Here is a 24,651-nt window from a genome sequence, read left to right as displayed (position 1 = left end):
AATGTTCATGCAAATTTAGTAAATGATAATGAGATAGTCCTATTAATCTTATAAAAAGTGGACATGAATGGATTATTACGAAATGTGGGAAAAAGTTTGCGATTGAAATCTCAATTGCGTTTATCTTCCATGATTAGGCATATAGAGGTCTGTGTCACTATTATCAGATTAAATCTACGTGTAATCGATAAGGGGTTGAAAGTAACTTTTTCCATCACGTTACTTTTTGGGGATATGACGTCAGAGAGGCGCGCCTCCCCTCAGTCAACCGACCGTGGTGCAGTCCTGCTGCTCTGAAAAAACGAAGGATTTCACCAAGGCTTTTAACCTCATCATTTAACACCTTCTGTCAAGACCGACAAGAGAAGCGAACCTCTAAAAGGTGGGGTAAACGTTTAACTACTTACATTTTGTCCATAAACTGATATTACATATTTTCTCATCCAATAGAGTGCAGACTGTATAGCACTGCAAATGTCTAACTTAGCGCAACTCTAGCTAGCTACTACAACAACTTGGTAAATAGTCATGAATTGCATTAAAGTTAAATCAAGCCAGCCTAAAAAACGTACTTGCTGTTGTTTTCGTGAATTACTAGACTGTGTGTGTCAGTAGTGTTATGTACACTACCCATGACTGAGTCCAGTCAGAATCATCATGTTAGCATCTAACACCGGTTTGTCTGATTGTATTGAAGTAGCTCAACTACTGACTACACTGTCACTTAAAGTTCTAGTTAATAGGTGTTACGGTACCATTATCAAATCATCAACTGGTGTTACATAATTAGCCAAATTCAATAGGACTACGACCCGACCAACAAAGAGTATGCTTGATTCAAAGCTTCGTGAATCAATCAAGTCGATATTATGACCAACTATCCTGTATTCAGACCCACACACAAGTCTTTATGGTCGAAGGACCTGGGCAGTTTACAAAAAAAGTTGTAAATTTGGGCCAAACTAAGTACGTGATTGCATTCTAGTTTCACTCTAGTCTATTTTTAATGCAGAATCGCAGTGTTTTCCTTGACTGATCAAGGGCGGGGCACATTTCACAAGAACTCCGCATATCATAGCTGTCGTGATGTCCTGTAATTCTATGTGCCATTGCATTGTGGTTAAAATGTTGTCTCAAAAGAACGTTCAACTCGAGTGACATGTTGTTCTGTTTCACTTGCACACAAAAAAATCATTTAAATATTTATGCTCAGCCAAAGTCAGATTGCAGTGTTCCTGCCAAAACTTATAGCCCATGAGTGCCAGCAAAACATTGTATTTTGGCTGCACGATATTGGTGTGCAGGCATCATTTCAACAGTCAGTCATTTGCTGAGCTGCATTCAGTGTACAAAGGAACAAGAGGATATCATATGAAACGGCTCACATTTAAGTTGTCCTTTAAAACAACAATTCACAACATTAATATTGAATGCTTTCACAGACCTTCCTCTTCCAACAAATCTAAGGCTGGTCAGCCAATCCTTGAGCAATCATTCAACGAAGTGCAACTGCAGACTTTATTTAATTAGTAGTCTTTCTCCCGAGGTCACCGTTATCAGGAAGATAAAGGGAAGTTAAAGCCTGACGATTATGAAGGCACATGTTTGTAGGTTGTACTGTTGGGGTGAGAGAGTAGTGAAAGCTTAGTGCCGTCTTCATGGATGTGTGAAAAGAAGATAAAGCCACTCACTATTACACTCCAAGGTAATACAGAGCTGATGTTTTGAAGGGCTGTGCTGTATGTGTTTCTCTGGCTAATCAAATGAAAAGGCTTCCATAGAGAGCTCTATTTGTTCTGTTGTAATCCCCTCTCCCCAACACACACACACCTTAGGCTCATTATGTAACCCGGGGTTTCCGCTGGAAACCTGGAAGAAAATAAAGAAAAAGATGATCCGGTGATGTCATGATGCCCCCCATTCCCTGTCACGTAATACAGCGTTTCCCCCCATTATGTCGCTAACCCTCCGTTGGCACCATGGATGGAAAATGCCCGAAAGAGTTGGAACAAACGCTTCTGTTTCGACACCATCAAAAGACCAAGGGCTTTTTGGGGGTAAGGCCGACTTTGGAATGACGTTTTGAAGTTGAGAAGCCACAGCTGACCCAGAGTGTTGACGGAGGAGTTTGAGCGAAGCTTCGGAGCTCTACGTTCCTCAGCCATGTGAGGCTTCGGTGCCTCACAGGTTGCTATCTAGGATCGATGGATAGACTCTCTGGAGAGCAGCCCATCCAGTCACCGTGAGATCAGCAGTTAGGGTCTAGGCTGTTGACCGACCAAAGGCTGAACGGACAAAAGTGCGTCCAAAGTCACCGTTTTCCCCTTCGTTTGGACTATACCCGTTGGGATTTAGAATATTTATAGAATTCAGCTTGGCTACCATGCATTTAGCAGCTGTTGTCTATTTTCAAAGAGATGTCATTCATATTTAGGCCAAAGATTTTGCCAAAAGTAAGGAATGGAGAGAGATAATGTTTGAAAAGGTATTTTTTAATAGTATTAGTTTCAATTACAGGAAAATCATGGGAAGCTTGTTGTTTACGTAAGAGTACCTTACTCTTTGTTTTTTGTTCCCATGACAGAAAATATAAATAGTTTTATGAGGAAACGGTACACTATTGAGCTAGTGGCCTACTCCTCAGTTGAGTCAAGAAAGTTAATTCAAATGGTTCCTTAACCTAATATTTGGCATGTTAAGCAATATGGACCAGGGCAATGCAACAGGAATTTGTTCTCCATGCATTTTTCATGAATCGCTCACTGCTTAAATGAGCTTCTCGTTGGACTAAACTCAACCTGTAATCTCATTACAGTTACCTGTGATGTGAGCTACAAAACAGTGTTTTAGCCCAGTGGCTAGCGTTGGACCTTTCACTGCATGAGACCTCTGTGTTCCTGTTTTTGCTCTCCGACAGCAGAGCGACTTGTCCCCTCTGCTTTATAATAATAGAGGAAGTCATCTTTTCCTGCTCACCCAAACCCTCATGCAACCGGAGCGTTGGCACAGTGAGTCAGATCGGGTCTGATGATTGGGTCTTTTATTTCTTGGGGAGTGAAATGTGAAACAGCGGCAAGAGGACTGCCGTCGGTACAACTCTACGGACTTCTCCAAGGAGCGTCTCATCCGTGGCGCTTGTTCCGCGCCCTGGATCGGTCTACGGTGTGGGGGGAAGATCAGGGGGAGGCACGACTGTGTGGCTGCTTGGAAGTGCCGGGTGTCGGAGACTTGCGAGGGAAGTGGCACGCACGCACGCACAGACGACTCCTCACTTTTTGCGAGCCACTTTATTCAAAGTAGCTTACCAGATCTCCTGGACTCTGGCAGACGCGCCCGCACACAGACACACTTATTGACTTGGATCCATTTCTTTTTCACAGTTTCCTCCCCTCCTCCCCTCACTTCATACGTCAAAACACACACACACACACAGCCGGAGGACAAGCATGCTTGTGCCTGTCAGCCCAGTAGATGAGCTCAGTCGGCCGTGGCTGTAGAGCAGATCGACGTGTGTAGAGAGTGACGGCAGCCATTGTTCCTCTTCCTGTCCCCGCTGCCTTCCAGCACAGTAGCCTTAGCAGTGACCCTCTGGAGTCGAAAGAGAACACACCTGAAGCAGTGAATAGGCCGGTGGGGCATGGAGATGTGTGTGTGTGTTTGTGCCCCCCCCCCGCTCTCCCTTCTCACAGAACTGCTGTGTAGGGGCATGTGTGGGAAGGTAAGTCTGGCTCCATGTCCTGCAGGGCAATGCCTCTCCCCCATCTCACACGCACACACACACAGCAATATCATGAGGAGTAGCTTACAGTACTACTGTAAATAGACCCCCCCCCCCCCCCTTATTCTCGCTGTTCAGTTTGGTTTTGTGTAACAGCAATGAATCGGGTTCGAGCCAGTGAATGATTCTCTTGTTCTACGTTTCTAACGTTTTTACTCATCGCTGATACACACACACGCCTCCCTTTTTTGTGAGGTTAGGCAAGTGGAGTCTCTGTGTGTGCGTGTGTGTGTGTGCTGTGTCATGACTCAAGACTCCCTGTGTCAGTGCACACACAGTGCTGCTCATGTGCTTTTAATCACTGCAAGCAATACCTATTCTCTCTCTCAATCTCTCTCTGTCTCTCCCCATCCCTGACTCCCACTTCTCACCCTTTCTCTCTCTTATTCCGTGCATCCCTTCACTCCTCCGTTCTCCTCGCCTCTCCCTTTTTCTCCCCCTCTGCGATGCCCCCCCCCCTCCCCTCTAGTGTGGCCCTCAGGGGACCAGCACTAAAACGGACACCTTTTCTGTTTTGTTTCTTTCTACTTTATTTGCATGGTTCTTGTTTTCCGTTTGTCGCTACTGTTAATTGGACCCATTTGCTCTGCCGAAGTCTGGGTAGGACAGCTCTGGTCTGAGCACCCAGTACTTCTCAGTCGGGTACTGTGAGACTTAGACCAGGCCCGAGTACCCCCTCAACATGCTAGTGCTACACACAGACACACACTCAACCCTTGTGTCACTGGTATGCCTGTGTGAATGGCCACTGAGTATGACTCGGGGATATTTACATTTAGCAGACGCTCTTATCCAGAGCGACTTACAGTGAGTACAGGGACATTCCGTCCGAGGCAAGTAGAGTGAAGTGCCTTGCCCAAAGACATAACATTGCACAGCCCGGGAATCGAACCGGCAACCTTCTGATGACTAGCCCGATTCTCTAACCACTCAGCCATCTGACGCACGGATATGTTGGGTAGAGCTCCACCGAGGGTTGAGCACGCACTCGCACGGGAACACAGCCAGCTCATAGGGCCTCCATTTGCTCGGCTTATCAACGACTCTGGCCTGAACTTCAGTCTAGTGCACGCCGCATTCCAATGCGCTCGGTACATATTCCAAGCTGCGTTTCGCCCCCAGGCAAAGTCATATACACCACAGAGCTGTTACCCAAACCTTTCCTCATTTAGACAACAGGTGATGGATTTTTGTTGTCGTTGAGGAAGTCAAACATTTCCCCTTGTTTATTTGTGTGTTTTATTTCGTGTAGGCTGGAAGTCTTCCCAGACTGATAGATTTAAGACCCACAGTCCAGACCAGCGTCCAGCTATGGGGCCAGGTCATGGGGTTCAGTTTGCGTGAGGAAATCCTGGAGGTTGAACGGAAGGATGCCTCAGCATCCCTCTCAGTTTAAGACCTGGAGACAAACACACACACAGGATGATACACACCTTTGTTGTAGCTCCCAGTCCTCCCAGTTTTTCTTCCTCTCGTGTTCTGGTTTCTGTACGTTGAGTTTGCCGTGAACGAGTGAATTGGACGGGGATTCATCTCGACCTTGGTTCATGCTGCGGAAGCGTTTGCCAACTCAGGGACTCCTTTGAGGACTGGCTTCCTCTGAATGCGCGTGTCTAAATGTGGGGCTGCTCAGAGTAGATTGTGAACCTTATATTATGCCAAGCGACTCTCATGCGTTTAGCGAGAGATATCCCGTTTGTTCGTATTTTTTTTATTTGACAAGTTGGCTTTGTGAGTTATCTGTCCGCTTCTGTTTGGGACTTTTTGGAACTCCGCTACGAGTGTGACACCGTTTTGAAGGAGTTTACGTTCCGGGAGGGCCTGGCTTTCGCCCTCCATTGCAACCCGTCTGTTGTAGCTTTGCCATGGCTGCAGTTATCCCAGTGAGAGATGATGGATAGGGACAGCTGAGAGAGACAGAGAGAGGGAGACAGAGGGAGAGAGAATGACTACTTAATCCTCGGCGATATAAACCAGCTTGATGTCAATGACTTCCTCCGGTGGAAAATTGGACATGGGTTTTCTACCGCCTGCTCTGGGTGAGGTGTGCGTGGGCTGGGCAGAGGCCTGTGCGGACTGTCGTTTCTCCGGGTGCTCCGAACCCAGTGAGCCGAGAGGAGCTGTGCGCCGTGAAGACTCCTGAGTCTGCAGAGGAAAGTGCTGAGAGAAATGCGAGGAGACACACACACACACCATCATCGATCTCTCATGAGTACTACAGGCTTTCCAAAGAGGATGACCCCTGATGGCACTTCAATCTAGAGGCAGCAGTATGCGTGTGTGTGTGTGGTTTGTGCGTGGTGTGTGTTTGAAAATGAAACACGTGTGTACCACCCTGTTCACAATGCTAACCTCTGTCCAAGGACGACTGATGTTCAGGCCACACACACACATTGTTCAACCTCTCGAGGCTTATTTTTAGTGTTCCTCCAATGAGAGAGGAACTCAAGTCAGTGCAGCGACGTTGGAAGACGGCGGGAGTCAGGTGGCTGAGCGGTTAGGGAAGCGGGCTAGTAATCCGAAAGTTGCGAGTTCAATTCCTGGCCGTTCCAAATGACGTAGTGTCCTTGGGCAAGGCATTTCACCCTACTTTCCTCGGGGGGAATATCCCTGTACTTACTGTAAGTCACTCTGGATAAGAGCGTCTGCTAAATGGAAGACGCCAAGCCGCCTGCCACGGCGTGGAGGATGGGCCGAGACAGAGGACGGACGGATGAACGAGAGATGAATGGATGGAGCGAGCGAGTAAAGGAGAATGAGGATGGGGGCCGGGGTGGGGGTGGGGGGCGACACTTGGGAATGGAAGATAGCGGAAGGAGAGCAAGGTGGAGACGAAGGGAGGAAAAGAAAAAGGAGAGGAGGGTAGGAATGGAGAGAGGAGGAGGAGGAGGAGGAAAGACGAACAGAGCTCTGTCTGTCGGTTGGTGTTCCGCTGCGACGCCCGCCCGAAAGAGACGGAAGCTCCCCGCTGCGGGGGTGAGGGCACACACGCGCCACACACACACACACTAAGCCGGGGCCTCCACTGCCAGCCTTCAACAACAGTGGTTTCTGTGTGTGCTATGTTGAACGCTGGCACGGTTTTGGAAACGGATGAAGCCACCCCACCTGCTGTGGAGAGGATCAAGCCACGTCTCACACACACACACACACACACACACACTAACACACTTTCTTTTTTTCTTCTACATTCCTCACTAACTAATAGTGTTTTAAAAATTTGAGGGATCGTTTCTTCTCACCTACCCAACACCCTTTTCACTTTTCTTCCTGAAACTCACATACACACTCACATACTCACATACACACACACACACTCACATACACACACAAACACACACACATGACCGATACATGAGGTGTGGCGACGTTCCTAGTTCTGCATTTCTCTTGAAATGTCACTCAGGGAGAACAATGATGATAACGTTCTGGATGTTGTCTTCAAAGCTTTCAGATGGTTGGAAGTAAACGTCAACATTACCACAGCCAATTCTGTGGTTAAGTCAGGCTCACTTCTGTTTGAGATACGTTTGTGAAAATACGTGTTTGTGTGTGGGGGAAGGAGCGCTTGCTGTTTATCATGTGGTGGCGGTGAAACGAAAGCGAAACATCTCTCGTTGAGCTGTCTGTGGTCGATATGGTATTTTTAATTCATCACAGCAAGTCACTTAGATACCTACATTCTCTGTCTCTCTGTCTCTCGCTCCTTCCTTCTTGGTCTGTGTGTGACAGCATCGGAGGTGACGGTTGTCCATTAAATCTTTCCTTCTCCTCTCTTTGAATCTCCCCCCTCATCCCTTTTCTCCTCACATTCTCTTCCCATCTATTGTTCACCCATGGCTTCCTTTTCTTTCCTGTGTTGCTCTTTGAGGAGGAGAATAGTTTTTTCCTCCAGTGTCAGTGCTACTGACGGGGGTGAGGGCAGGTGGGGGGTTAACCCTTGTGCATCTTCGGATCATTCGGACACATCAGACATTGTAGCCCACTGTCGTATTGCGACAACTTTACCGCATACAAAAACAAAGTGAAGCATTGTCTTTTAACCGTTGGGCTGTCTCAGACCCCCCACATTGCGAATTTCAAAACAAAATTATTTTTATTTGTTTTTGTATTGGGTAAACACAACGATGGTTTGTTATGAACCTTTGGGTCATGTGACCCGAAGGCAGCACAAGAGTTAAGGCGTATACTGCAGAAAGAGTTTTGAGAAGCATCGCCTCAAAGCATCTTCAGTGACTTAAATAGGTGTGCCGCCCTCACAGTATCTGTCTGCGTATCTGTGGCAGCGTTGAGGTTGAGTCCAACCTTCAAATACTCTGCAGTTATCTCATGATACTGTGTTTTCCCCCAACTGAATTTCTGAGGTAGAGGAGAGGTTCCGTGACTCGATAGGGGTTTTCAATCACGGGGCCAGGTGCGTCGGCATGACCGTATTAGGGGCATCTACTTCCTCCTTCCAGAACGTGCCGGGAGAGCCTTCTGTCATGTTTTGGCCTGTTGGCCGTTCATCTTTACTGCTCTTCCACGTATCTCTCTCTCTTTCTCTGCACTTCATTCCCTTCCTATCCTCCATCCCTTCCTCAAGGATGAAGGCTGAGGTCCGGTTCTCTCCCTCTCTGACCTGAGACCGTCTGTCAGTTGTGTCAAACAGAAGAGAGAGAGAGAGAGAGAGAGAGTGTGTGTGTGTGTCTCACACATAGTTCTTAACTTCTCCACGCACATGTTGATATGACAGACTGGTGTGCTTCTGCATGGTCTCCACGCTGCCATTCAGCATAGAAACTCAACACCAGCCCACTAGAACAGCCTTCTAGAACAGGACACTAGAACAGTACACTACAACAGCCTTCTAAAACAGGACACTAGAACAGTATAACAGAGCCTTACTCTCGAACTTTCCACACATCATTACTGAACATCCCCACCAATTAGTGGGTTTTTACGGACTGGAATTCAATTGTGTGGCTTCCTCAATTTGATGAACCCCGTTCTAATGAGTGCGTGTGCATGTGTGTACACAGGCCCTGAGGGACTGAGAGGGCTGCAGCCATGTCAGGCTCCTACGACGACTCCATGATGGATGTCTCCAGCGACAGCTTCTGGGAGGTGAGACATGCCCGCACACGCGCCCCACTCACACAGACGGACCCAGACCCTCCACCACAATAACATACACGGCGTGTAAACACGCATGACGTCAAGCACATTCAACATATGAGCCGGGGGTTGGGGGAAACGTCCCCTCATCGAGGGGCCTTTTTTAGTCTTCGTCACATCCCGTCAAGGGCCACTCCCTTGACGGGACAGGGGGGGCAGGGGGGCTATGCGGCTTGTCAAGCTCTCACCTGATTCCATTATTGGATATGATCTCCCTTTATCATAGCAAAAACAGCTATCGCTAGTCTAGATCCTTTTTTTTTTGTATTTATAAATCGCAGTCCGGAACGGATCAAGCTGTCTTGATGCACGTAGGCCGAACGTCCCTCATCCCTGACATAAGGGGTACGTAGGGAACACACTCGTGCACGCGTGCACACTGACTACCTCCCCCCTCCCCTCCCCCCCCCCCCCCCCCCCCAGGTGGGGAACTACAAGAGGACGGTGAAGCGCGTGGACGACGGCAACCGCCTGTGTAACGACCTGATGAACTGCCTCCACGAGCGCGCCCGCATCGAGAAGACCTACGCCCAGCAGCTCACAGAGTGGTCCAAGCGCTGGAGGCAGCTGATCGACAAAGGTGCCAAACACACACACACACACACACACTCTCACTCACACAGACCCTGTTGTCTGACTGGAGGATGTGAAAGGGGAATTGTGGGTTCAGTGAATTGAAGCCAGCGGCTACCTGCTTCTGGTTTTGTGTGTGTGTGTGTGTGTGTGTGTAACCAAGTCCTACCGTGCTCGCCTATTCGCGTTTCTGTGTATGCGCCTTTCCTATGACCTCATCACCACCTCTGTCCAGTAATACAATTAGGAGGGGCTCTCGATGGCTACGCGTGTCCACATTCGTGTGTATGTTATCGGCTGAATATTTATAACATGACACTGTGTGTGTGTGGTCAGGCCCTCAGTACGGCACCCTGGAGCGGGCGTGGGGGGCCCTGTGCACGGAGGCGGAGAAGGTGAGCGAGCTGCACATGGAGGTGAAGGCGGCTCTCATGGGGGAGGACTTTGAGAAGCTGAAGAACTGGCAGAGGGACGCCTTCCACAAGCAGATGATCGGGGGCTTCAAGGAGACCAAGGAGGCCGAGGACGGCTTCCGCAAGGCCCAGAAGCCCTGGGCCAAGAAACTCAAAGAGGTGGGGCCGCCTTTGTGTCTGTTCCTCCACCCACCCGTGTGTCTGCCCACCCGTCTGTCTGCCCACCCGTCTGTCTGCCCACCCGTCTGTCTCCCCACCCGTCTGTCTGCCCACCCGTCTGTCTCCCCACCCGTCTGTCTCCCCACCCGTCTGTCTACCCACCCGTCTGTCTACCCACCCGTCTGTCTACCCACCCGTCTGTCTACCCACCCGTCTGTCTACCCACCCGTCTGTCGTGACTCCTCACCACTCGAGGTTGTTAGGTCCCTGGCTAAGCTAGCAGCAAACGAACACCCTCCCTGCGTCACAGTTTCATCACAGCCTTACCCCATCAATGGGAAACCGTGGCATGTAATCTTCCCAGGCACAGAAGCTGACTGAGAGTGGTGGCCATTTTGTGTCAAACAGAGCCCAGTTTAACTGTTGAGATGACATATATACTGTTTATGCAGACAGAAGCAGACAGACACACACACACTGTGACTTCCAACCCAGAAGGTTAAAACACCGATTTTTTTCTTGGGTCGTCTGTTTACAGGACAGGGTTCACCTTTCCTGTGTGTGTGTGTGCGCATTTTTGTGTGTGGCATTTCTCATTTGGTGACTTCCTGGCTTTCCGCCCGTTCCTGTATCTGTGATGTCACAATGAGTGATTTCCTGACCATGTGATCGTGCAGTGTCAGAAGGGTAGCCAACAAATCAGTCCAGTTATGTGGGAAAGCTAGTCTAGTTCACGAACAGAGAGTAGAGAGACAGGCTGGTTGAGTGGAGATAAAGAGAGAGATGAGAGATTGGAGGGAGAGAAAGACAGCGATTAAGGAGAACTTAGAGAATGAAGAGGGGTGTTAAGCGTATGAAAGTGGAGATGTCAAACGAAGGTGTTTCTGTACCGGAGTAAGGGCTATCTGATCATGTGGTGTGCCTTTACAGCACACACACACAGCAGCTGCCCACTCTTATCAAATTAGAGGTGGCCTGTTCGTTCCCTGTGTGCTCTGACAGACTTCCCAGTGCACTATATCCGAGACAGTAGAAGTGTGTAGCACTGCACTCATAAGAATGTGTTGACTTGTTACCAAGATGGGAATTTGAATGCTTGTGCTTCAGGGATAGTAAAGCAGTTTCTGTAATTAGGGTTCCTCTGGTAGGAAGGGAACCTATGGTTTTTGTTAGTATTCAAAAACAAAAATGTCTCCATGAAATGGTTCAATAGCTTAACTCCTTGACTCATTGTTTTTTCAAATTTGGCCCAGTGAGACAACAGGTCACTCACTACTCCCAGACCGCTAGTGGCCCATGTACACCCATAGGTGGCGCTATAAGCCACCCCCAAAGTCTATGGCTGTGTCTACTACCGCGCACTTTACAAAGTACACTGCAATACAGTGCCCTGCCAAACAGTGCACTTACATAGTCAGTGCACTCCGTCGCTGATAAGTGCTGTCTCAAATGGAACACTTTTATGTTAAACACTTTGTGGAAGTGACGGACGCAAATCTGCTCGCGACACCCGCGAAACCTGCCAAAATGAACGCGGTTCTCCAAAAGCTGCCGAAAGGGCTCCTCCTTTCCCGCTACGTAGCCAAGATGGCGCCCGTTTAGGGCGAGTAGTGTCCATCGTTGTACACTGTTTTTTTGGACCGTTTGCAGTGCGCCATCCGGGTACTTTCAGTGCACTGAATTCTGCAGGGTTTGTGAGTGAAGCGCCCTAAGCACTGAAAGTCAGTGCTCGAAGTGCACAAGTGCGCGGTAGTAGACACAGCTTATGTGATTTCCCCAGCGCCCCATTACTCCAAAATGCCTGAAAATTGGTATACATACCTTATTTCTCATGGGGAACAAAAAAGCTTCAAGGACCCATAAGGTCTGCCATGATAGATTTTGCTGTACAGTCCAAATTTGGTACAACCTTCAAAACCATTCTCCTCATGAACCATAGATTCATATGACTTGAAATTTGTTACAGATGTGTAAAATACATGTCTTTTATATAGGGTGATATGGAATAAGAAATGCAATCCAAAATGGCTGAAAGGGGTGTATTTATATAAATGTCTACATGGTATTGATGCCTCAATACCTTTGTGTCAATAAATCCAATTTTGACTGATGTTTTTTCAAACCTAATAGGGTTCAAAATGACATCACTCTAAAGTACCATAAACAATTTTACCTTGGTATGTCAAAACATGATTGAATTAGAGCTGTTTCAACTTTGGCCAAATCTAACAATGTTTGCCACAGGAGAAACAGTTTACTTTTCTATACAGTAACTGACCATTACAATATCCAATACTGAGAATAGCTCAATAGGCTGAGACTGTGTACTTTTAAATACAAGGTCATAGGTTCAAATCCAGCCACAGTCTTTGACCTGGTCATCATTTTGATTATCTGTTTAGGTAAACAGGATGACATCATTCTGAAGTACCATAAACAATTTTTCCGTGGTATGTCAAAATATGATTGAATTAGAGCTGTTTAATTTTTGGCTAAATCTAACGATGCTTGCCACAGGAGAAACGGCTTACTTTTTTATACAGTCTCTGACCACAGCAATTCCCAACATTGAGTATAGCTCAATGGTCTGAGATGGTGTATTGCAAAATGCAAAGTCATAGATCCAAATCCAACTACAGACTTTGGCCTGTCATAATTCGGATTTTCTGCTCAGTTGAACAGGACGACATCATTCTGACGTTCCATTCGCAATTTCACCTTGGTATGTCAAAAGATGACTGAATTACAGCTGCTTAAACTTTGTCCCAAAACTGACCAAAGCTATTACTCTGCCTTTCTCTATCCTCTCTGCTCTGTGAGGCAGAGAGGATAGAGAGGCTGACTTGCAACCACATGCTCTCGAGTTTGAATCTCCATCCAGCCTTCAAACATTAAGTAATTTTGCTCTCTTGTTGTCCAACTCTTGACCTTCTACAATGTACATTTGTATAATATTTTGCGGAGGAACTCGCATCGCTGCTTGCAGCTATAGTTATTTTTATATATGTATAAAAGGCTTGTGTAGCTTTCCTTCACTATTACTAACAGAATCTGTACTGTTACAAGAGCTATATTTTCCGATACAGACATTATTTATTTACTAAATCAGTGAGCAGCTGGCTAGCTCATATACAAGCTAGCCAGCTTAAGGGGCCCTAAACTAAACCTTGCTCCTTCACTAGCGTCCAGATCTCACCCCAAAAAATTATAATATTGTACAGTCTGAAATGAGGGCCAGTTTCTTTCGGTAGAAAAAAAAGAAAATGAAAAAGCTGTCCGTTTTCACATGGGAAATACTGTTTACCGCAAATGTGTGGTGTCTGACAAACTAGTTCCAGTGTTACTGTATTTTGAACGCGGGGCCCCGACCTGGACCTTCACCTAGCGGGTTTGTGTGTGTGCAGGTGGACACCACCAAGAAGACCTACCACACGGCCTGTAAGGAGGAGAAGCTGGCCACCAGCCGGGAAAACAACAGCAAGCTGGAGAACAACAACAACCCAGAGCTTCAGAAGAAGCTGCAGGATAAGGTGGAGAAATGTCAGCAGGAGGTGCAGAAGGTAAAGGGGCTGTGTGTGTGTGTGTGTGTGTGTGTGTGTGTGTGTGTGTGTGTGTGTGTGTGTGTGTGTGTGTGTGTGTGTGTGTAGACGACTGTGTGTGTGTGTGCGCACACGCGTGTACATCCCACTAACTGCCCCCCCGTCCCCGGCCAGTCCAAGGAGCGCTATGAGAAGTCTCTGGAGGAGCTGGACAAGGTGACTCCTCAGTACATGGAGAACATGGAGCAGGTGTTTGAGCAGTGGCAGCAGTTTGAGGACAAGCGGCTCTGCTTCTTCAAAGAGCTCCTGCTGGAGGTTAAACAGCACCTGGACCTCTCCACCAATCACAAGTGAGACGCCCTCACACCGCCCACGTCACACGTCGCGCCCCGCACCAGATTTCCAACACAGCGTATTTCCACTCCTGCCAATTGATACTTTCCTATTCTCCTCCCCAAAATACATTGTGTGTGTGTATATATATATATATATATATATGTTTATGTATGTAATCAAATCAAAATTAAAAATCAGCCAACAGAAATGTAGTGAATCTGAATTTACATCCAAAAAATACAAAAATAAATAATTCAAACACCAAAACACACGCCCGCTAAGCCCACAGGCCTGACTGGGCCCACACAGGCGTGACTGGGTCCACACAGGCCTGACTGGGCCCACACAGGCCTGACTGGGCCCACACAGGCCTGACTGGGCCCAGGTGATGGTGACGTTCCCCCCTCTCCCCCCTCAGGTTCCAGACAGTCTACCACACGTTGGAAGACACCATCTCCGCCGCCGACGCAGAGGAGGACCTGAAGTGGTTCCGGTCCAATCACGGTCCAGGCATGCCCATGAACTGGCCCCAGTTTGAGGTACGGATGGAGGGAGCGAGGTTAGGAGAGAGGGGAGGTGAAGGGTGTAACCGTGGGTAACCCGACATGGCCGTGAACAAGTAGTGTGTCGGGATGTCGGGCGGTCGAGGGGGAAGGAGGGATTGAGAGAATGTTTGGCAGTGCGGTGATGACATTTATTCCTAAATACACTAGAGAGGGGGAGAAACAAGGGAGGAATGAAGGGAGGAGGAGGAGGAGGAGGAGGAAGAGAAAATGAAGCAGGAGAGACAGATGCAGATTGTGTCTGAGTGGCGGGTTAGGGAAAGCAAGGGATGATGTCATTTCACCCAAAAAGGAGAGAGAGCGGGAGAAAAGTGCTAAAGAGAAAGATAGTCGGAGAGCATGTAAAAGAATGCAAATGTGGAGATTTATCGTTCTTTGGGAAACCACCACTGAGGTGATATCCTTCCAAATTTCTTGTTCCACTTCTTCAGTGTTTTGTCGCCATCTTGTATTGGCTTATGTCGTTTGAAGGGTTAGGACTGATGGTGCCACACAAGACACTATTGTTCTCTGAGTTGAGTGTGTTCTCTCTGTGGACCAGGACACACACACACACACACACACTCATCACGGACGCTCCCTCTCTCATATACATATACATGTACACATAACCACACACACACACTTGTACATCGTACATCTCTCACACGTGCACACACACTCATATGTACACTACACACGTATACTGTATATGACACACACACACGCGCGTGTAGAACCTGTTTAACAAGTTTACGAAAAAACGCATCTATGCACAGACCGTTTGCATATACATGTCCCCCAGAAAGCCTTGTGAATGTCAAAACACACCCTTTATTCTCACATCTTAGGGCTCTGTTGGCTTCCACCCCAGCTGTTGTGTGTCAGCCGTTCTGCAAAAAATGAATATTTTTCTTTTCTTTCCAAATATCTTTTCCCACCATTTTTTTCCCCCCCCTTTTCACAGATTCTGTTCCTTTGTAAGCTGTGTTCTGAAAGCAGTACAAGCAACCTGTTTTAAGTTCTACACCAGTGGTTCCCAAACCTGTCCTCAGGGACCCCCTGTCCTGCATGTTTTAGATCAGGGGTGTCGAGCTCCGGTCCTCGAGGGCCGCTGTCCTACATGTTTTAGATGTTTCCCTGATCCAGCTCACCTGATTCGAATGAATGGTCGTTATAACAACCCTTTTAATTGAATCAGGTGTGTTGGAGCAGGGAAACATCTAAAACATGCAGGACAGCGGCCCTCGAGGACCGGAGTTCGACACCCCTGTTTTAGATGTTTCCCTGCTCCAACACACCTGATTCAAATGCATGTTCGTTACCAAGCTTCTACAGAGCTAGATAACGACCCATTCATTTGAATCAGGTGTGTTGGAGCAGGGAAACATCTAAAACATGCAGGACAGGGGGTCCCTGAGGACAGGTGTGGAACCACTGTTCTACACAAACCACAACTAACACTTTTTATTTAAATAATTGTATATATTATTTAAATCCGAAGATATTCATTTTCTTCATATTCTTTTTTTGTAATGTTGGTTTTGTCCTCACTAACCCCACCCCACTTTTTGACAGAATGTGGACTGCTCCAAATCCCGCTTCCATAAGAGAAGGTCCATTGTAGTGAGTTGTGCATGGAAGGACTGTTCTATCACTGCATTGAGGTGTTGGGGGGGGCTCACTCATGCAACTCTTAGTTTGTGCTTTGTGTGTGCGAGGCGTGTCATTTGTGTTCAACTTTAAACCCTCAACTCAGGATTGCCCTCTTTAAATTCATACCGGCAGAACTAAGGGAACACACACGCACACTCACACACAAACACACACACTCACAACAAGGCTCTCTCTTGTTGACCAATGGGGTGGGGTGGTTCCCCCTCCCTCATGCCCACAGGCTTTGAGGCGGGATGTGGACATGGGTTTTCTGTAACGTCTGGATCTCATGAAGCTCTCTCTGGGTATGGCTCTCTCACGTCCCTGTCCCCCTTTGGAACTTTCACCCCCCACGGTGACCTCTGTGCGACCCTTGCCCCGCGGCGAGTCATGTTAAGACTGACGTGACCTTGCCACGTCACTGACTTCTGAGTCACCAGTCAGTCACCTGCGGGACAGACCTACCGCCTCGCCTGATGTCAGGGCTAGCTCTAACCTAACTGCAGCGTTTGGTGAAGGTGTCGAATGTTGCTCTTCCCTGTGTTTTGTCTGCATGGTGATGGAACACACACACACACACATTGAGTTTTACGATATGCTCACTTTGCTATCATTCAACTGCCTGGTTAAAGCTTGAGAAGTCTTTGGTTAGAGATGGTGGGTGAATTTGGTTGGTTGCTCGAAGCATCCATTTCTGGAATGTGTTCTCGGTGTTGGTGTGTGCAGTGCAGTGCAATTGACATGCCTATATTGATGAGCGTAACAAGCCTGTATCCAGAAAAGCTCACTTTTTAGTAGACTAAAAAACTAAACATTTAATGCGCATTGTTTGTCTGTGTGTGTGTGTGTGTGTGTAACAGGATTGGTCCATAGACCTGAATCGCAGCCTGAGCCGACGAGAGAAGAAGAAGCCTACTGATGGGGTCACGCTGACGGGCATCAGCCAGACCGGAGAGCAGCAGGCTAAGAGCAGCAGCAGGTAACCACACACTCACATCCCAAGCTCCTGCACACACACACACACACACTCCTGCACGTGCACGTACTCAATCCTGCGCACCCACACACACACTTACTCCTGCCCATACACATTCCTTCATACACACACATATTGCGAAGTGCCTTGCCCAAGGACACAACATCATTTAGCACGGCCGGGAATCGAACCAGCAACCGTCTGATTACTAGCCCGATTCCCTAACCGCTCAGCCACCTGACTCACCTGACACCTGAGACACACATCTCACACCTTCACATCTTCTGTAAAGCTGCAGTTCACATATATCAGCTATCTAAAAATCGACATGGCTGCTAAAAATCGACATGGCTGCCAAAGACAACCTTTGTTATGCGCGTGCGCACACACACACACACACAGTTTGAAAAACATATGAAGAAAAAAGTCACAGGGCTTAATGACACAATGTAACCAGACACGCACAAAAACACTGACATACTCTTCTAACTTAAACATCCTCATGCGTCCTGGATCCTATAGCGGTCTTCTGCACACTCTGGCCCTCCCTCAGTCAGGAATGCTCAGAGAACTTTCCGAGCGCTCGCTCCGGAGCAGCTGCCACGGCAACCGTAAACATTTGGGGAAAAGCTTTTCATCAGCTTTGACTTCCTCCTATTAAAAGTGCCAAAATAAACGTGGAAATATGGATGTTAATATTTCTATGATGTGTCTATGATGGATGGTCCCTGTGGGTCAGGGAAAGCCCAAGTTTTCAAGGTTTTGCTGAGCTAACCTGTTCAGTTGATGCATCATCACCCATCTGAGGTGATCTTGTGGCTTCAGTGCTGGTCTGGAACTAACACTAGCAAATAACAGTATCTAACTGCTCGAATCAGAAGTTTTTATGTGGCATTGGAATGAAAAGACTTGAAGTTTCTCAGTTCTTTTGAAATGCCAACATTGTCCACATTTTGATGTTATTTTGGATACAATTGGCTCATCCAGCGTTGAGCTAATTGTACATGTACAAACGTGTACAAGCGTCTGTCTAGAAATGGTTTGATCATATTTCTACAAACATCCATAGTACACCCTAGGCAACTTGGATTCAAAAGTATCAAATTGTGCAACGCTCAATGAGAGCGAGAAGGATTTCTGGAGTCGAACCAGGTTGAGTAACTGCCATGCGATTGTTGTCGGGTGGTATCTTTCCAACCTCTTGCATTCCACACCAGCTTTGTAATTAACGGTGCCCTTGTCATGTGGAGTGATTGGATGTTGGACACACTTCTACCACAGTTCAGAATCAAAACATCAACCCTGTGTCCATGTGTATGTGTGTGAGAGGGTGAGAAAAAAAAAAAGTTAATCTGTGGAATGTGAGGAATGGAAACAAATGTGACCTTTGACCTCAGTAGGTTTGCGTTCCATCAGCTAGCTGCTCGGCCCACGTAGGGGGTATGTTTGTCTGTCAGTCCTACACATGCACTTCTGCTTGAGAGTAGTGTGTTTGTGCCTGGGCACATGATACAGCTTCCAGTGTCTACTTACAGGTGACAGTCAAGCAGCACAAAGGAATTTTTCTTGCGTAACATTTTTTACAGCTAAACAAAGAAAACAAATTGTCAAATCAACATGCGTCTATGATTTGAAATGTAAAACAAAAAACGTTGGAAGTCATCTCTTAGCTATAGTTTAACCTTCTTATCTTTTTTTCTGCATTCCAGTCCCGAACTCGCTTTCCTGGTTTCAACCAAACTGACAGTTCGCCACCCCTTGAACCCTTATATTATATATATTTGGAATAGAGAGGGAAAACATGGTCTGGCTGACAACAATTGTCTTTTGCATGACGAACCGCTCAAATATTGACATCTCCTGAACAGTTTACATTTCGAGTTCCGTGTTTTGTTGGGAAACATAACTGAATTGGATTTGACGTTGTTTTTGTATTTTTATATATTTGTTGCATAGATCTTTTTGCGCCAGGAAAACTAATGCTGACTTAACTGTTTCGGGACGTTTTAAGACTTTCTTATACAAACGTTTTTGTGCAATAAAATGGATTTGCTGACATTGTGCCAGCAAAAGTTGCATTACTCCCGAGCGAATGTTTGGTGTCGCAATTGATCGAGGGCGGGGGATTGTGTCAACTCTGGGAGCGTTGTGTGACTCTGTCAATAAAGGTTTACAGAGTTTGTCCACAGCACAGAAAAGTTGGCGGACTGATATGAAGCCATGGTGCCTCAGAGCAAATGGTAAATGGACTTCATTTATATAGCGCGTTTTCTACATTAGCGGCACTCGAAGCGCTTTACATTTTGCCTCTCATTCACCATATCTGGGGTTTTAAGAGAACAATGCCTTCAAGCCAAACTGTTCATATCTAGACAGCTAACCCTTTTTTCTTTTCTTTTGTTCTATTTTTTTTCTTTTTTCTTGCCTACCAGAGCAGCCTGACTCAAGTTGCACGTGAGACAGACGAATGCAGCCGAATGTGTTTGAGTTATCACCATGCTGTAAGAATCACCTGTTCCCTGGGGACAGGTTACACTCAGGTCCAATGCCCTCTCCCCCCCCATGCTGGTATCTCTGCCCTAACACATGGCGTCTGATGTCATACTACTTCATATTGTCCTAATCAGTGACGGCTACGGTGGTCTGTCAAGGATACTAAGTGTGGCTTTGTCCTGGTCCGGGTGTTGATATGTCATCATGTCAGTATCATTGTCCTAATGTCTGTTGTTATCCCATGTCACAATTGATCCCATTAGTTTACATGGTTCAACCCACTGAGATAAAAATACCTACTGCCCTCGGTCAAAAACCTACAAATGCTGTGTCATGGCAGCCATCTTGTTTAGGGGCTAAATTCCGACCCAAAAACATTTGAATAAAACGAGAGAGAGAAACACATTTGGACAAAAATATCACTCCAATGTTCCATGTCCATGGTTTGACCCTCTGGCACAGTCCCAGACAGTGTGGTGTGTACTCACTATATATGTGTGTGTTTGTGTGTGTCACGACCATTCTCTTCCCCCGTGTTCCCGGTACCGTCAGCCTGACGGTGCCCGCTAGCACAGCGCCCGCGGGCTCCAACCCGTTCGAGGACGACGAGGATGACGAGGAGGAGGAAGAGGCCGCCGTAGAGGAGAGGACGTTGGACAACGGCAGTCCTCTGCTTGTCAAAAAAGAGGAGGGGAAAATGTTGGTGAACAGGAGCCCCCGGCACCCCGAAGTGCCAAGAGCACTGCCCTCTCTCTCCCTCTGCGTTTTTCTCCCTCTGTCTTCCTCTCTCGCCCTCTCTATCTCTCTCTCTCTCCCTCTGCGTTTCTCTCTCTCTCTCTGTTTTCCTCTCTCGCCCTCTCTCCCTCCCTCTGCGTATCTCTCTCTCCCTGTCTCTCTCTCTCTCGCCCTCTCGCCCTCTCTCTCTCTCTCTTTCTCTCTCTCTCTCTCTCTCTCTCTGTTTCTCTCTCTCTGTTTCTTCGGTGTTCACTCTGCATGGTTACTCACTCAGTGAACAAGCACACAAGCCCAGTGTGTGCTTTCATCACTCCTAACTATGCAGAACTGTGTGTGTGTGTCTAAGTACATGCATGTATGTTCGCTGTTGTGTGCTTTCAGTCCAAAGTGTACATTGCAGTCAGAACTGATGTAAGCGAGGCACTCGATCAGGGAAACCATCCTGATTTCTCTAACCAAAATGTATTCATTATGTTCAATTCATAAAGGCACAAGATAGATATGTAAGAGAAATGTACAGGTGTTATATCACTAAGTACGCCAATAGCTGCCTAGAATTTTAAGTTTTGTTGAGAAAGACAGAATATTTCCTAAAGTAAGGAGCTGTATTTGGTGTGTGCACAGGTCTGACTGCAATACAGCTATGAGTGTTTGTGTCTGTTTCTGTGTTGACGTGTGCTTGTTTCATATTTTCTCTGACTCTGTGTAGCAAGTCCTGGATAGTATGTATCTACCTCTCTCTGGTGGTTCGAAGGTGGAAGTGCAACCATGCTTTTCTGGAACAGGCTGGCCTTGGCCCTGACTTCCCTGACTACTCTGTATTTGTGTTTCCTCAGTGTTTCCATGCACGTGTTGTCATTGCGTTGCCATGGCTTACATAGCGTGTTGTCTCATTGTGCCATCAAAGCAACTCACAAATCAATTTAGCCAAAATGGCTATGGTGAAACCACAGCTTGCCTCACCCCAAAAAATCCTAGTCGTCGGGCATGTTTGTTCTCCTCCAGATTTTCTGATTGGATGGAGAAAAGGGTGAAAGATACGCTAGCAGCTTGTTTGTGTCGGGGCGGATTTGGAAATGCGTTTGGACCGTTTGTGTGTTTCCAACTGTACTTTACTTGGTGTCATTGTACGGTATTCCTTCTCTAACTCTGAACTTTTTGTTCCTACTTCCTGCATGTTGGATCGTCCAATTGGTATCTGAGAAGGGCAAGATTGACACAAGTGTTTTCCTCCTCTCCCGCGCTCTGATTCGTTCTTTGGTGTGTCCTTCCAGCGCCAGCAGCATGGAGAAGACACAGGATTGGTCGGATGAGGAGACGGGCGGGAACCCTTTCTCCGCCGACACCAATGGCGACGGGAACCCGTTTGAGGAGGAGCCGACGTCCCCGCTGGTGTCGGTGCCGGTCCGAGCCCTGTACGACTACGAGGGACAGGAGCAGGACGAGCTGAGCTTCAAAGCAGGTGTGTGTGCGCTTTATAAGAGACGGGGCGGGATGAGAAAGGAAGGGAGAGAGACGGAACAAGCCAATCGGATACCCGCCATCCCCACCACCGTTAACACTGAAACGTTCGGAATCAGGACAGGCTAGAGATAATGGGGTGGGTGTTGGCGAACGGGGGAGTTTCATGTGACTTGTAATGAGCAGATCTGAATGAGAGAGTGATGTGGGGATCCCCACATGAGAGAGAGAGACTTTTTGGACCCGTGCTATGAGTTACTCGCCCCACGAATCATCCCCAGACCGCTCACACAAGTCAATAGAATCAAAATTTATCGTCCATGCAGGATGGACGTTTGGCGTCAGCTTCCATAAAAAAATCCCTAGTGACAGAAATTCTCTATTTGCTAAATCAATTCTAAGTTAATACATTTACTCAAGAACAAACAGTGCCACTGCACTAAATACTGAGACAGTCTGTTTAAACATCAAGGTGGATGAGGAGGGGTTTTTTTGGGGGGTGGGGGGGGGGGGTGAATCAGCTCCCATCCTCCAACAAATGTCCCTCTGTGCACTACAGGGGAGGACTTCATCAAGGTAGGAAACGAGGATGACCAGGGTTGGTGCAAAGGCCGTCTGAAGGGAGGGCAAGTAGGCCTCTACCCAGCCAACTACGTCGAAGACATCCAGTAAGGCACGGGGATTCACCAGAAGAGAAGGCCGAACCTGGATGAACAAAGAGAAGAGAGGGGAGAGTAAAATGGGTGTGGATTGTGAGTTGGGCACAGCGCCCCTGCCTGTCACTCACCCCCTTGTGGTAGAGACTGGACCTGCAACTGCTTTCTCTAGGATTGGGGCAGATGAGGGGTTGCAGATTAACGACATCACCTCCAATAGCATTGGTCTCTCGATTTCTCCCACTTAAAGGTGATGACCTGGTCATTGTTTCTTAAACGTCCATTCAAGCTGTTACAGAACAAAAAGTGGTTTAATATGTTATCCTACAAAGTAACAATTTATATGTATAACTAATATGTGCTTTACCAAGTGCAAAAAAGTAGCACACTTGAATGCCATTCTAACAAGTCTTTGGAGCAAAAGGATAGGCAGACCCACTTGCTTAGTTTTTTTCAATGTTTATGAAACCGCTTCCAACCATTGATTCCTTTATTTATTTTAGATTTATAAAAAAAAGGATAATGAACTGATTAAGCCAATCAAAGTTGTCCTTGTCTGTTACTATACACAGTACAACCATGTTTGGTGTGTAATGTTGGACTGTGGAAAATTGTCAGAAAATAGGGTGACTGCATATTGGTGGTCTCTTGGTTTTTAGTGTTTTTGGAATGACCATTATTTAGGTAAAATTGAATCATGTGAGAATTATATTTTTTAATACTGGAATCTACAAACTAATTTGGTCCTTGGCTTGATCCCCAAATTATAGGTGCCAATTTTTCCCCCCCAAGTATCACTAGGTTAAATAACATCAAACTCCTACTTTTGGGGAGTCTTGACGATTTACTTGTTAGTTCATTTTTTACCGTCTTTGGTGAAGTATAAGTGTCTGATGCCAATTCTTTTTATTACTCACAACTGTTTAACAATTTGGCACCATGTCATTAGATGTCATCCAGTTTCAATGCTTTTGTTTTGTTTTTTGTTTTGTTGCCAGCTTGCCTCTACCCTTCACCTTAATCTGATTGTACACTCACTGATTGTATCGGCTCACCTATTGATTGTACTTGTGTTTGCAGATAAACTTCAGTATCTGTGACACTCACCTCACTGAATAACTGTGCCTAATCCTGTACTCACTCAAATCACTTCACTTTCTCTCAGTGGCCTATGCGTCTTTGAATATAATTTTTTTCTTTTCTGTTTTTTTGTTTTTCTAGTCTGAATGTTTTGGGGGTAAAAGGTTTCTCACTTGAATCTCAGAGCTTTATCCAAGCTTGCACTGGATGTCAAATGCGAAGTTTTGGTAGAATATTCTTCGGCCTCCTTTGAATACATTGTTACAAGTTATGCAATAACAAAACAAAGCTTGTATGATCTTTCACATGTGAAAGATTATAATGGGAGGAATTTTTGCATGTAAATAGAAAGATGTAGGAACAAAGCATAAAGGAGGTTTTCATGCGGTTTTAGTTACAAATCGATGACTGTTAATTTATAATATGCCTTAAGAGCTTTTGTTTTTGCTTGTTAGACAAAGGCTGTGATTCTAAAAAACATTTGTACAATAATTGAATGTTTTATGGCAAGTGTCATGCTGTTTTGTTACATTTGTAAATATATCTCTTATTTCCCCTATCTCATAGGGCCATATAGATCATTTACCAATTTATCAATAAGATGAAAATGATCTCCATGTTATTTTTCTGAAAATTATTTTAGCAAGTATGTGAATTATTCATTCATACATTAACACAACCCCTTTCAACTACCAGTTTATCAACTATTTAATAAGAGGACATGTTCTTGACATATGTGTTTGCTATAAATGAGTTTATTACAGTGTACTTACGGTTGATGTCCTGGAAATATGACCTTTATTAGATGCCTGTAGCCACTCGAGCAATTGAAAATGTGAGAAAACGTTTTGCCATGTGATTCAGGACATGTCAGTAAGACAATATACAGACAGAATATTTACTTGCACAATTTAGTTTGTAAATTTTTGTCCAAAACAGGAAATATAAATATATTAAACACAAATATAAAGGATTGTAACAGCTGTTTTGTCAAGTCCATTTTGAGATTGCGCTGAATGTGAGGTTGACTTCATTACCCAGTGATCTATGCGCCACAGTGACAGCTCTGACCAATCAAGAGCCAGAACAAATCGGTA

The 24,651-nt window shown here is 46.3% G+C and overlaps 1 protein-coding gene across 4 annotated transcripts; it reads left to right on the top strand.

Annotated features, from left to right (window-relative positions):
• The first annotated feature begins 247 nt into the window (after nucleotides 1-247).
• pacsin2 (protein kinase C and casein kinase substrate in neurons 2) lies at nucleotides 248-24,533 on the top strand. 4 transcript variants are annotated; one of them, XM_047017665.1, is made up of 12 exons: nucleotides 248-382; nucleotides 8,800-8,884; nucleotides 9,359-9,515; nucleotides 9,845-10,080; nucleotides 13,485-13,640; nucleotides 13,794-13,969; nucleotides 14,374-14,494; nucleotides 16,076-16,123; nucleotides 17,014-17,132; nucleotides 20,175-20,321; nucleotides 21,632-21,819; nucleotides 22,378-24,533. In XM_047017665.1, the coding sequence occupies exons 2-12, from the start codon at nucleotides 8,828-8,830 to the stop codon at nucleotides 22,488-22,490; spliced, it is 1,518 nt and encodes a 505-aa protein (XP_046873621.1). In that variant the 5' UTR covers nucleotides 248-382; nucleotides 8,800-8,827; the 3' UTR covers nucleotides 22,491-24,533. The 4 variants fall into 4 exon arrangements, with proteins under 4 accessions (XP_046873621.1, XP_046873624.1, XP_046873623.1 ...); XM_047017668.1 differs by lacking the exon at nucleotides 20,175-20,321; XM_047017667.1 differs by lacking the exon at nucleotides 16,076-16,123 and having other exon boundaries at nucleotides 249-382.
• Nucleotides 24,534-24,651: the final 118 nt, after the last annotated feature.

Source organism: Hypomesus transpacificus, unplaced genomic scaffold (genome assembly GCF_021917145.1).
Source record: "Hypomesus transpacificus isolate Combined female unplaced genomic scaffold, fHypTra1 scaffold_62, whole genome shotgun sequence".
Lineage (NCBI taxonomy): Eukaryota > Metazoa > Chordata > Actinopteri > Osmeriformes > Osmeridae > Hypomesus > Hypomesus transpacificus.
Note: the sequence above shows the minus strand (reverse complement) of the source record. Positions and strands in the feature narration are given on the sequence as shown.

Excerpts from the sequence above, each read along its gene's own strand:
- pacsin2 (XM_047017665.1), top strand. The coding sequence starts at position 8,828 with ATGTCAGGCTCCTACGACGACTCCATGATGGATGTCTCCAGCGACAGC. Across the intron at positions 8,885-9,358 it reads CCAGCGACAGCTTCTGGGAG|GTGGGGAACTACAAGAGGAC; the intron begins GTGAGACATGCC and ends CCCCCCCCCCAG. Across the intron at positions 21,820-22,377 it reads CGAGCTGAGCTTCAAAGCAG|GGGAGGACTTCATCAAGGTA; the intron begins GTGTGTGTGCGC and ends TGTGCACTACAG.